At 45.6% G+C, this 13,981-nt stretch overlaps 1 protein-coding gene and 1 long non-coding RNA gene across 2 annotated transcripts in view; one reads left to right on the top strand and one right to left on the bottom strand.

Moving 5' to 3' along the window:
- TMED10 (transmembrane p24 trafficking protein 10) overlaps nt 1–831 on the bottom strand; it is a 36,348-nt gene extending 35,517 nt beyond the window's left edge. The window contains exon 1 of the mRNA XM_033108791.1: nt 546–831. Within this exon, the coding sequence (XP_032964682.1) occupies nt 546–770 (225 nt within the window). The 5' untranslated portion in view covers nt 771–831. The remainder of the gene's footprint in view (nt 1–545) is intronic.
- Nucleotides 832–972: 141 nt separating this feature from the next.
- Nucleotides 973–4,757, top strand: LOC117023710 (uncharacterized). The gene is made up of 3 exons (XR_004423246.1): nt 973–1,477; nt 1,787–1,909; nt 4,585–4,757. It is a non-coding gene; the product is annotated as an uncharacterized LOC117023710 (long non-coding RNA).
- The last annotated feature ends 9,224 nt before the right edge of the window (nt 4,758–13,981 follow it).

Below are 13,981 nucleotides of genomic sequence, written 5' to 3'. Positions count from 1 at the left end.
AAAATGGAGCTAACACTACCTACTTCACAGAGGCGTGTACGAACTAAATGGTAATGTATGTAAAGCAGCACAACACCTGACACACAGCTAATGCTCAATAAATAATAGGTTTCATTTTCACAGTAAGCTTCAATGCCTCCATTATCTTCTTGCAGGCATCAATGTGTCTTAGGATGCCAATCCCCACAAATAACAACATCCAAAGACTTCTTTGGAGAACCAAGTTACACAGATCAAGGCACCTAGGACCAAAGCAGGTACAGGGCGCTGACAACGACCAAAGTCGAGGCTGCGCCAGCTCAGCTGTCACCACATCCGCTAAGGCCTCGCAGCCCTTCTATGGGTTCCCCAGCATTGGCGCCCAGCCCCGCCCCAAGAACGCCAACCAGCGGAGTGAGGGGGCGGTCTCGAGAGCGCGCCCTTCGCGCTCCAGGGAGGCCAGGCCGCCCTTCGGGCCTCCGCCGGCCTGACCTCCCTTCTCCATCCTAAGCCTTCCCTCGCCTACGCTTGCGGTCCTTCCCTCCCTGTCCCGCCCAGTGCCGCACCTTGAGGTGGGTGCGCAGGCCGCCAGCGCCCCCAGACTGGTCGGTGATCTCGTATGCGCCCGTCACCAGCAGGTCCTTATGGATCTCTTCGCGGAGGCACTTGCGGGAGTTAAGCGGAAGATGGAAGGAGATGGCGAAGACCGAGCTGGGACCAGCCAGGAGTAAAAGCAGCAGCGCTAACTGACAAGGGCCACGCCGGGCTTGTGGGCCAGACAAACCAGACATGGTGCCGGAGACTGTTCGCCACCCCCGGCCTCTACCGCGCCGGAACCGGGAGGGCCCACGTGACTCACCGCTGGCCTACCTATGCTGCCGGCGCCATTTTGGAGACTGGCAAATAGGCGAAGAATGCATAGTAAATGTTTTAAAAAGGAAGAAAAGATATTATACCACGTCACACCCACAAGTTACCGTTGGTAAATAAGACTTTTTATAAGTTTTCCGCAAAACTTTTATTTTTGTTGAGTTCGGTCACTGCCCAGTCGGCCATAGCAAGTAAGGGCAACCCTGGAAGTAATTCTCCTTTAATTTGCGGAAGTAGTGCCAGTAAGTGTTACGGTAGGTAATACCATAGCAACCAAGCCCCAATAGGAAACAGCCACAAGGCCCTTCGCTGAGCCTTCCGGCAGCCACGGAGGCGCTCTGGGCTGGGGCGGAAGCGGAGGGTGCACAATCCCCGGGCCCTGCCGCCTTGTGTGACAACTGGGACATAGAGCATTGCAGAGGAAAACTTCGAGGGGCTGAGCGGAAAGATTCTAATTTGTCTATGAGGCGAGCGGGAGTCAGTACCTCAGAGAAGGTGTGGACGTCACCTGGTGAATGTGAGCTGGGCAGGCGGCCAGTTCATGCCCCCCAGCAGGGTATTTGGATTGGAGTAACTGCTTTCTAAATGTGCATCTTGTTTAGCAAACATTGAGCGCCTGCTGTGCTAGGTAATATTCAAACGAAATTTGGATTTTGTATTTAAATCGAATAAAATACTGTGTTTTAGTCCAGTCTGAGACATGGACCTAATGCTTAAGCATTGTCAAGGGAAGGCAGTATTTGTGTGTTTTAAATGCAGAACCATTTTACAAATCAAATTGGCTAGTCTATAGCAAGCAAATTTACACGATAATCATTCATTTTGTTTAACAAGTATTTATTGAGTACTTACTATGTGCCAGACACTATACCATGCGTGTATACCAACATATTTATTGATTTAACAAACCTCTATTGGGATGCTATCAAATTTTCAGGGCTGAAGAAAATATGAAGATGAAAAAGGAATACACAACAGCCTGTGTTTGGAATTATCTGCTTTGATTAATGTTTACTGGGCGTCTACTGAAAAACCCCTGAAGACGACTCCTTTGCTCTTGGTAATTTAAATGATTGTTCTATATTTATAACTCCTTTCAATCCATCTAGTTCTTATCCTTGGAACTGAAATAAACAAGAACAAATATAGAGGAGCTATAAAAGCATATTAGAATTTGATAAATGCCATTTAATAATTATGTTATGAGGTGTCCACTTAGGAACACTTAGTTTGATTATTTTATCCCTGATCTAAGATAAGATTACTAGTCTAGTCAGTACATCCTGATAATTTGCTTTGGCCTTTTCCTTGCAGTGTAGGGACTGTACCAAGAAGTTACCTAACTCATTGTTTACTCTCAGCCCTGAGGCTGTGCTGACTGAGCCTTAGCAAGAGATTTGCTATCCATAAAATAGCTGTGTGGGTTTTTTCCCTCAAATTTTTATCTTACATTTATATAATAGCTCTATGTTTTAAAATATTTTCAGGGGGCAGCCAGTTAGCTCAGTTGGTTAGAGTGTGGTGCTCTTAACAAGATTGCCGGTTCAATCCCCACATGGGCCACTGTGAGCTGCGCCCTCTACAACTAGATTGAAACAACTACTTGACTTGGAGCTGATGGGTCCTGGAAAAACACACTTAAAATAAATAAAAGTTAAAAAATACATATATTTTCAGCGGGGTGGCTGGTTAGCTCAGTTGGTTAGAGCATGGTGCTGATAGTACGAGGTTGCCGGCTCGATCCCTGCATGGGCCGCTATGAGCTGCTCCCTCCTTAAAAAAATAAAATATTTTCACATAGATTATTTCATTTGCCATTTCCCAAAACCGTGTGACATAGGCTGGGCAAGTTCATTTCACAGATAAGGAAACTGAGGTTCTGAGAGGCCCAAAGTCCCATAGTTTAAAAGTGATAAAGTCAGACTGAAGGCCTGAGCCTTCTTCAGGAAGTCACTATTATTTATTATTTAACAGATGAAGAAACTGAGACTTGGATAAATTAAGTTACTTTCCTAAGTCACACCTCTCAAACCTTTTCTTGTATATTCTCACTTAGCCAAGCCCCTAACTCTTTCCTATCCCTCCTTTATATTTTTCTACTTAGCACTCACACTATCTAATACAACATATATTTTACTTATTTATCTTGTTTATGAATCTGTTTCCCTAACTAGGCTATCTGTTTTGTGAGGGGCAGAGATTTTTTGTCTATTCACTGCTTTATCTTCTAAATCTAAAATAGTGCCTGGCACTTAGAAGGCAAAATAAATAGTGGTTCAATGAATGCTAGGTTTATTCCTTAACTCCTAGCAAAAGGCCTAACAGCAAATTCCTTACGTTATTCCTTAGCTATTTTCACACAAATCTATTTAATCCATAATGTATCTAAAGAGTAGATAGCATTTCAGTTTCACCAACAACATGCATATCTTCTTTTTGAATTGAAATATGTGTTCTTGTTTCCATATAAAGACACAGAAATATTCTCCCCTCTATGCTGTGGAACTAGAGGGCAGAGTAGAGACTCCTAGGGAACTCAAACTTTTAAATTGCATCTACATTTAAAAAGGTACCATTTTACATCTGTGTGGGGAAAAGGCCTCATTCTGAATTGGAGAGCAAATGGAAAGTGTCCTACAACTAGAGAAAATGTTTCTTCTTGGCCTACCCGTCCTCTGCCATCCCCCCATCCTGAAACTTCCCCAGCCAGACCCACTTAAGATTCCTGAAGCCCCCATGAGCCTCTGGAGGTGAAGAGATGCCACGACACACCCTCTACCCAATCTATCCCTAAAATAGGTTTCTCAACATTTCTTTTGTATGAGAAGGAGCGTGTTTAAAACACACCTCACCCCAGACAGTGAATCCGAAGCTCTTATTAAAAATCTGCATTTGTAATAAGCTTGCTAGGAGATTCTGTGGTTGTGAGTCCTTGGAAGCACTCCCGGCCCTCTCAACGCCTCCTTTAACCAGCCTAATCCTCCAGTGTGGCTTAAGACTCCCCAGTTCCAACGCAAAAGCAGTAAAGGATTCCTCATTCCAGTGTTCCTACCCATTCATGTGTACAGTCCCACTCACTGTGTATATTTAAACAGCTAAAACAAGATGGGTTCTGTGAAGATACAAAAGACCCTTTTGGAAAGCAATTGGGCAATATTTGTCATGTGTCATACTTTTTGACCCAGAGGGTGATTCCGAGGACCTCTCCTATGGGTCCTCTAAGTTCCAGAGCCCCCCAGGACCTGGTCCTTGAACCTCTGTTCTGCACTTTGGGTGATCTCATCCAGTCCCATGACTTTAAATGCATCCATAGGCTGATAACTCCTAACTGTGCATGTCCAACCTTGACCTCTCCCCTAAATTCCAGAGTTTGTATCAGGGTCCCTACTTGACATCTCCACTTGGATGACTAATAGGCAACTCATACTTAACTCCTAATTTCCCCTCTCCCCCGACTCCCAAATCTGCTTCTTCCCCATCTCAGTAAATTGCACCACCTTCTACTTCTTCACTGAGGCCATCCTTGTTTCCTCTTCCTCTTACCTCCTTCCCACACAGAGCCAGTTCATCAGCAAATCTTACCAGTCCTGTGTCCTAAATTTATGGCCATCAGTTTCTACTTCTCTACAAGCTAGGGGATGGCAAACTACTGCCCAGCTAGCAGGCCAAATTTAGCATGCAACCTCCAGTTTTTGTATCACCCAAGAGCTAAGAATGATTTTTACATTTTCACAGGGTTGTTAAAAAAGAAGGAGAAGGAACAGGACCGAGGGAAGAAGAAGAATGTCCCATAGAGAGCTTAGATGGCTCACCAAACCTAAAATACTTACTATCTAACTCTTTACAGAAAAAGTTTTCTTCTCTCACCTAAGCAAGACAACAGCCTCCCTACCGTTGTCTGTGCTTCCATTCTTGTCCCACTGTAATCATGCTCCTTAAAATACTTTGAGTGGTTGTGTGTGTGTGTGTGTGTGTGTGTATGTGTGTGTGTGTGTGTAAATCAAATCGATCAGAATAAAGTCCAAATACCTTACCACAGCCCGAAATGCCACTGTGGTCTGGCTTCTCCCTGCCTCTAATCTCCTGTTACCCGGTGATCATTTCCTCCAACCACACCCACCCATTCACTGTCCTGGCCTTCTAAACAGCTACAACTGTGCATCAGGGCCTTTGCACTTACTGTCTACCTGGAACTCTGCTCTTCAGATCTCGTCCCGTGGACTCTGGACTCTGCAGACTGCTCCATCATTCAGGTCCAACTCCAATGTCAACTCCGAGAGAGCCCACCCTGCATAAGTAACCCTGTCCCCAGTTACTTTCTATCATGTGATCTGGTTTTATTATACACTTGTCATTATTTCAGAGTAGCTTGTTATTTCTTTTCTTGTTTATCATCACCCAGCCCCACTTGAATTGAATCTCTAAGAGAGCAATATCTTTATTTTGTACTGATAGATCCCTGAGGTCAGGAATAATATCCTATACATAGTGGGTGTTCAAAAATATTTGCTGAGTGAATGAATGAAATAACACAACATATAAAGCACTTAGCACATCAACATACAGCAGTTTCTCAATAAATGCGAGTTCCTCTATCTTGTATTTTAATTGACATTTTCCATACGGAGCAGCTGAGGTCCAAAGCTGTTAAGTGACTTCCCTCAAGCCATACTATGAGGCAATGTTAGGGCTGAGAATAGATATGAGAGCTCCTAACTACAGACTAGTTTTCAGACATAATTGTCATTACATTTGCTAAAACGTGGTACTTATTACTTAGTTCCCATTCTGCTAAGAAGTTTAAGATTCCTGGGTAGTCTTCTTCTACCCTCACTTATATTCATAATACAACTTCTGTGGGTTTTAAATAAATTTAAACAGAACATCCACAAAGAGGTTAATAGTTCATGTGAAACTTGTAGCATCTTGTAGCATCACCCTTCAATTCACTTTGCATGAAAAATATATTTATCTTCCTCTCCAGATTCCCATAGTGCTAAATTTTTTCTTCCTAAGTGGGAAACATAAACCCTCTCACCAACTCTCCATGACAATATCCTTCATCAATGTTGTCTATAGGACATTGTCGAGATAAACTATCAAGACCCTGCCTTATAAGCTACTGCCTATAAATCCTGATTGCCGGGATGCAAGTTCTTCTAGTGATATATGTGACCTGAGAGCACTGAGAAGTCTGGATTTAATAAAAAAGTTATTAGGAAGAACTTTAGATATGATGCAATCAAAAGATACAAAATGTGTCCCCAAAAAATAAGTTTCAGAAAACCTAAGAACCATCACATGAACCGTTACATGAACCATCACCACTATCCACATGCCTAAAGAACAAGCCAAAGTTGGAAAGGAGAGGACTAGAAGGGAGATGGCTTCTTTGCCCCATAAGCACTGTCTGCTTGTGGAGAACACCAGCCCTAGAGCCCAGCAGAGAAAGTCCTGGAGGCCAGGAAATGAGATGAAAAGAATTCTACTGGATCAGCCGGGAATGGAGGAACTAAGGGACAAAAAGGAAGAGCTGCAAAGATGGGACTCCAAGGGAGAAGGAAGTAGGGTCAGATAGGTAAGATGGGAAGTGTTTACCTTATATCTATTGTCACTTATGCTACAGAGAAAAAAAAAAAGTATTGAAAAAGAAAGAAAGAAATGGGTAAATTGCTCAATACTTTTCGAAGTAGACCCAGAGTTGAGGCCCTCCAAGGGAGGATTCATAGAGAGTCAAATGGCATCTACCCCCAAACATTAGTTACACTCTGCACCTAGACACAGCCATGCCTGAAGACTGGACACATGCAGATCCTCAGAGAGCTTGAGATTACTTGGAAAGTGCTCTGAGACCTTAAAACTTGGTGACGTAGAGCAGGGGATTACAATGTTTTCCGCCTTCACTCCTGGTTCTGAGAGAGCTTTGGGTTTCCTCTCCAATGCATTTCCCTTGCTAAGCCACTAAGCTTTAAGTATCTGGTGTCCACCATCACCAACTGTCTTTGAAATTCACAAAAATTCATTCTCCTTCAACAAAAACTCCATCTTGTGAGAGAGATGGACCTTACATATGGGAAAAGAGCACCAACCGCAGGCACCTTGATAATGCCCACGTGACTTTCCCTGTATTATCTGCTCAAATCACCTCTGCACGCTGGAATCACCTGAGCAGCTTTTAAAAACTGCCTGTGCCTAGAACCTACCTCGGACCCAACCCAGACCCCTGAAAAAATACCTGGGTATCGTCAGTGGGAATAGCATATTGCGTGGTTCCCGAACTTTGCTATACCTTGGAATCATCTGGGGGGAATCTTTAAAAGTGCTGATGCCTGGCTCCCACCCCCAGACATTCTGATGTAAACAGTAATAGTATGAGGTCCAACCTGGGCATCGGGGTTTTTTTAAATCTTCCCTGTGACCCAACAAGCATCCAGGGTTGAAAACTAGTGTTCCAACCTAACCCTTGCTCATTCCTATGTTAGCACCCAACCTTTCAATGCCTTTTAATCGCATGCACTCAATAAATACTTCTCGGTTTGATTTACATCCCTGTTTCTCCTGCTGAAGCACTATTGCCCTTTCTCCTAGAACCCGATGTGAAATTAGTCCTCTGGTAAGGAGAGCACCTGGAACACCAGCTTGGGGACAGGGTTCATTCCTCTGCTGGCCACGTTCTACCAGCTCAAGTGTTAGTCAAGAGGGAGGAATGGGAAGCCCAGGCTTCAGATGAGGAGGAAGCTCTCTCTGCAGGCACATGAGGGAGCCTTTCTTCTCCCTTGCAGAAAGTCATTGTGGCACATGGGCAAAGGAAGTATTAATAAGCTTTCTAAAGAAGTACTTCTCCAAGATTGTGTGTTTCACAGACCACAACCAGTGCTGTCAGTCCTACAGATGGCCAACTTCTGCATTTCCGAAAGCAGCTTCCAAAGATAGTTCAGCTTGCGTCCCTAAAGCAGAAGACCCAGCTATGGAGAAGAGAACCGGCAGAGTCTCTAAACTCAAGGTCAAAAGCCACTACCCACATGTTGGTCAGAGACAAGAAAGATCGACCACCAAGCAAAATCATTAGAGATAATCAACTCTTTTGAAGTGAAGTTAAAGTAACAGCATTATAATAATCAGGGCTTCATGGCAAGCCCACAGTGAGAGCTGTGGACTGGCATTTCACCAGAGATGTGTGCTCTAGACATGGGTCCTGGCTCTGCCCTTCGTTCCACTGGGTGACCTCGAGCTGGAAATTACACTTTCTAGGTGTTGACACCCCCCTTTGTAAGATGTGAGACTTGAGGACAGAGCCTTTCTTTGACTTCTTACAAGCCTGCATCCAAAAAGAAGTGGGGAAGTCTCAAGTTTACAAAACTGATGCCGCTACATCACTACCTGCTGTGCTCCAGCACCTCCTCAGGGCCTGCTGTCCTGGCTGCGAATTCAGCAAACAGTGGCGCTGTCTGCAGGCTGTGACCTTCACCACTCAGTCTACCTGCAAAGACCTCCCCCTGGGGTGACTAGGATGAAAGCCCCTGTATTAGTTGCTGAGCACTGCCATTACAAATTAGCACAAACTTGGTGGCTTAAAACCACAGAAATATATTTTGTCACAGTTCTGGAAGCCAGAAATCTGAAATCAGGTTATCAGCAGGGCGTGCTTCATCCAAAGACTCCAGGGGAGAATCCTTCCTCGCCTCTTCCAGCTTCTGGTGGCTCCAGGCACTCCTTGGCTTGTGGCTGCATAACAGCAATCTCAGCCTCTGTCTTCGAATAGACTTCTTTTCTCTCCATGTCTCTTATAGGACCCTTGTCATTGGATTTAGGACCCATTCAGGTAATTCAGGATGATCTCACCCAGGATGTGCTATCCTTAACTTAATTACATCTGCAGACTTTTTTTCCATATAAAGTTACATTCACAGGTTCCAGGGGTTAGGACTTGCACATATCTTCTGAGGCCCCACAGTTCAGTACAGCCTCCAAATGGAGAAGGATAGAGGGATGTACAAAATGCTAACCATCCTTAAACCCCAGGTCAAATGCTACCTTGTCCAAGAGAACTTGCCACTTCATGCCACCTAGATATCGTCTCCACTGGGCCATCTGGTTATACCCGCACTGCCCATGTGTCCTCCCGCTACCTCCAGACCGCCTGCATCAGAATCCCCTAAGGAGCTGGTTACAAATACAAATTCCTGTCCTCCCTGCTCCAGCCCCTACCACTGTCACTGCTGCCAGAGTCAGGCTCTCTGGGCCTGGGGCCTTGGAGCATGTATTTTAGAACATCTCCCTGGGAGATTCTAATGCACCAGAGGTTTGGGAAGCCCCATGCTATGCTGCGAACTCCATGACTGGTTCTCCGCTGTGTCTCTGGATGTCTTAGACTTACTTAAGCTGATGAGAGGCAACATGTAAGTGTGTGGGCCTGGAGTCAGAATGCCTGAGTTCTGCTACCCGCTGTGTGACTTCAGACTATTTACCTAAACTATCTGTGCCTCTGCTTCCTCGAGTCAGTAAGAATAATGATTTGGTCTGGGCCCTCCCAGAAGATGTCCTCTTTTCAGAGGTGTTGAATCAAACCTTCTTTCTCCTCCATCTTCCTGGGGAGCTCCTTCAAATCCTACATCTGCCCCCAGGGTCTCCCTAACCCAAATCCTGCCTCCTCACACACAGCTGCTCTGGCTGGTTTCGCCTACTACACCCAGGTGGCCCTTGTGTCCCTTCAGAGCCTGCCTCCCTCTTCCTTCCCTGTCTCTGTAGCTCGTTCCAGCGGGTCTGCATGCCAGGGAGCCAACAGCCAGTCAACCCTCAGATGCCACTCCCGTCCTCCATTAAACCACAGGGCTCTCAGCCACCCCTGACCCTTCCGTCAGCCCCAGTCAGGGAGGGGCCTCTCACCCTGTGCCACTCCGCTATCTCCCCTCCCACTTCTTGTCTCTGGCCCAGGGCCAGGCACACAGGCCTTATCACTACACAAACACTTCCTCTTTTCCCCCCCATACTGGTTCTCACACAATAAGTAATCATGGTAAACTTCCTCTGATAATTTACTGAGCAAACACTCACTGTGCCCCTGCCCTAAGCTAAGGCCTGTGGGGAGCCCAAACCTGATCTCCACCTTGAGAAGCCTTGAATCTGGTGGAGGTGGAGCACAGAAATGAGTATCAGATGGCCCGAGGCTTTGTGGCCCAGCGTACCTGGGTTCTAATCCCACTTCTGCCCTTTATCAGTTGTCTGTACCTTGGAGCAAGTTACTTACCTTTTCTGATCCCGAGTTTCCTTAGCTGTGAAATGGAATAATGCTGTCTGTCTTGTTGTGAGAATTAACTAAGATAAGATCTGAAAATGGCCTGGCAGAGCACCTGAGATAAAGACATTAGTTCCTGAGTTCCTGGGGGTGGGGGGAAGGGGGCAGAATCTGCCAGGAGCTGGAGGAGGCTTCCTTCAGGTTGGAGAGGAATGTGGTTACAGGAGTGGTTTCCTCCAGGGATTCAATTCTGCCTTGAAAGCAAAATGTCGTGAAGAATGCCGTCTTTCTCTACTCTGTGCTGTTTTGAAGTTTCGGAGTAGGTGCAGTGCCACCTTTCAGGTATAAATGGAGTAGGCCCTAGTGTTGGGGAGCACAAATGGAGCACAAAACACAACACCTTCGTTTAATGTAGGGTGGTGGTGATCAGTCATAACGTGTCCCTATGCAATAGCAAGAGAACAGTACAGGATATGTTGATTTCCTAGGTAAGTGCTAACTCTGTGGCCACAGCCTGCGGTGGAGAGATCCCTGGGGGCCTGGAGCGGTTGGGAAATTCCTCACCATTGAGGAGTCAGTATGCAAAATCAGAGCCACCCGGGCAAAGCAATCTGCGACATGTCAAGACACAGGAGTAAAAACAGTTCCCTCCGTCAAAGCATGTAAGTAAGTTCAACCTCCATGTTTGGTTCTTTCTTAATACTTTAGGGCTGTTGTGTTCTGGCCTGGGTTTGTAGGAAACATGAGGGAGAAAGAGGGGGCCCGAAGGGGCTGGCACTGGGAGAGGGCACTGAGGCGGAGGTGGGGAGGGGGGACACAAAGTGATGAGCAAGGAGTAAGAGGAATTAGAAAGCTGGCTCAGCTGCCCTCCCGGCCTCCAATGGGGTGACCGGGGAAAGGGCGATGCTGACTATCCCTCCACTGAAGGGCGATTCTAGAGAAGGACACCAAGAGGGGAAGCATCGTGCAGTGGTGGACAGAGCCTGGCGTTTAGTGTGAGGCCAACTCAGTTCTCGTGGAGCATTAGCACAACTTTGACCAAGTGACTTTACCTCATTGGACCTCAGTTGCCTAATCTCTAAAGGAGAATAACAACTTTTATAGAGTTTTTGTGAAGACTGTAAGTTATAGAACCCAGAGCCTGCCAGAATGTAGGTGATCAAGTTCTCTTTCCCTCTCTCAAGCTTCTAGGAAAGCCTTAGATATTCAAGACTGACTATATTTAGCGCCTGGCTACCTCCCCTGCCAACCCATGGTTAAATTAGAATTAAACTACTTATGCTAAAGCCTCTTCCAGTTCTCGAATTCTCCGTGTGGACTGGGTGGGAGAGGACAGTCATTCATTCGCCTCCTGGGGACTTGTTGTTCACTGGTGCTGGAAGGCTGGGCTCTGAGCAGCACATGCAGAGGTCCCTGAATGCAAGAGCCTGTTAGATGAGGCCGTGCAGTGGGGTGGGGGAGATTCCCAGAAGCCTGACAACTCCTTTCCTATGCAGGGTTCCCATTTCTGGGTTCCTTCAATCCCCTTTGCTGAGATTTGCTTTGGGTGATGGTGGGCATGACGATGGGGGTGAAGGGGTGGGTAACTTTTGTAGAAAAAAGAGAGAGGCTGGCCCCATGTGAGTGGGTGTACTGGGAGGCTAATTTTAGCCCACCCTGAAAAAGAACGTTATAGTAACAGGATGTCTGATGCTGGAAAGCTGCCTCAGGCAGCTGCAAGAGCTCGAGTCCTACAGCGTTCACCCAGACACAGTGATTTTCAACTCTGAATGCACATAAAATATACTGGGGAGTTTTGTAAAAAATCCCATTAGCCTGGCTCCCATCTATGAGATTTTGATTGTCTTAGCCCAGGGTGGTTGGTGGCTGTGGATACTTAGAATTTTGATAACAGTGTCCCCAGGTGATTGCACTGTGCTGGTGGGGATGTGAACCAGTGTTCCCCAAGCTGGTGACTCCCCAGGCGTTCCTGTGCTTCTCTGCCAGAGCTCCTCTGTGCTCCTTTCTAACTGTGGGCGTCCACGTGTCTGGTAGGATGTTTGTGTGGTAGTCCCAGGGACTTCTATCCTAGCTACCTGCAATCCACTCCGAGACACAGCAGCCAAAGTTATGCTTTTAAAACACAAATCAGATCCCATCCCTTCCTCACTGCAGCATGTCCAGTAGGTTACATTTCAATCCCAACTCTTCATCTCAGCCAGCAGGGCCCCCCCCCCATTCCCTCGCACCCCCACCCCTCCTGGCACTTGACTCTTTCTGTTCCTCAACCCCATCAAGCTGCTCCCACCCTGGGCTTGGCATGCTCTTCCCCAGCCTGGTTGGTGGTTGACTCCTCCTCATCCTCTGGGTCTCACCGGCCCCCTGAAAAAGAGAAGCCTTCCCTCACCTGCTTACTCCACGAGACACTCCTCCCCACACTCACACGTCCCTAGCAGGAATACTCCCCTGCTAGCAAGGAAGATCCAGTGAGTACAGGGAACTTGTCTGACTGGTTTATCACAGTGCCGGCACAAATGGATTCTCAATAACTATTTGCTGAACAAATGAGTGAATATGTACATAGAATATGTTTATATATGAAAATCTAGTTTTTATGTACATATACCTGTATACAATGTGATTCAAGGTCTGGAGTGGAAATGAACAGGGAAGAGGGCATCAAAGGAGAAGGGAAAGAAACTTGTACTGAGCACTAACTGCCAGGCACCATTCTAAGGCTTTTCATACATTTAATCTACACAACAATCCACTGTTAAAATTCCAAAGATCCACGGCCATCAAGGTCCCACAGAATCAGAATCTTAGAGATAGGGGGCCAGCATTATTATCCCCATTCTACAGATAAAGAAACTAAGACCTAGAGAGAGCAGAAAACTTGCTTGAAGTTGAACTACAAACAAGTGCCAGAGCCGGATATAAACCTGAGCTTACTGAACTCCAAGGCTACCTTGTCATTGCATCATTCTTGAATCATTGCCTCTCTCCACTATTAGGGAATTAAAAAACCTCTGATGAATGGGGCCCTAGATAGCAATGGCTAACTGGTGACTGGAGCCAATAACGGAAGGAACAGGACAGATAAGAAGGAAAGATAATTTACTAATAATTGTCTTGCCACCAGATCAATTTAAAATCAACATTGTTTCTTAATTTTATTTGTGATCAATTAAGAATTTGCAGTCTTTTGCTTTTTTCCTTTTGTTTATATACATGTGTGTGTGTGTGTGTGTGTGTGTGTGTAGGGAGAGAGAGAGAATATATATATATATATATATATATATATATATATATATATAGTCTGCTTGATTTAAGTTCCCAGAACTCAGTACTTATGAGTTAAATTTCCTGGGTCATCAGAATGTCCTGAAGGCACAAATAACCTTTCAGAACACTAAAATGCATAACCCCGAGGGTCATATAGACACAGAGATGTCTGGCCTCATTGAGCATCAGTGGACTAGTTGGTTTGGGCCCCCTATCTTAAACTTCAAAACCTAATTTTTAGCCAAAGGAATAGAATATACCCTTAGGAATATACCTTTTAAAACATGCACAAAATTTGGTCTGTACCCAGATTCTCTGTAATCCTAATCTCTGGGAACCATTTCTGCTCTGAGCCACAGAATGCCTTTTCTTCTTTTAAATGTCAGAGCTGGTTCTTAATTAAATCTGATCAAGATACAAGAGATGAGTTAGACATCCTCCTTATCCATAAAACGCAATCTAATAACTAGTTCACAGGGGACTGTGACACAGGGGCTTAAGCTTAGTTAGCAAGGGGCCATTAAGTGAGATCTAAACACAATGTGGAAAATCTGTACAACAGAATGAGAAGTGTGCATGCTTCATTCTATAGATAATGGGGAGCTGGATCGGTTAGGACTTTTCAGTTTTGGA

Source organism: Rhinolophus ferrumequinum, chromosome 6, assembly GCF_004115265.2.
Source record: "Rhinolophus ferrumequinum isolate MPI-CBG mRhiFer1 chromosome 6, mRhiFer1_v1.p, whole genome shotgun sequence".
NCBI lineage: Eukaryota > Metazoa > Chordata > Mammalia > Chiroptera > Rhinolophidae > Rhinolophus > Rhinolophus ferrumequinum.
Note: the sequence above shows the minus strand (reverse complement) of the source record. Positions and strands in the feature narration are given on the sequence as shown.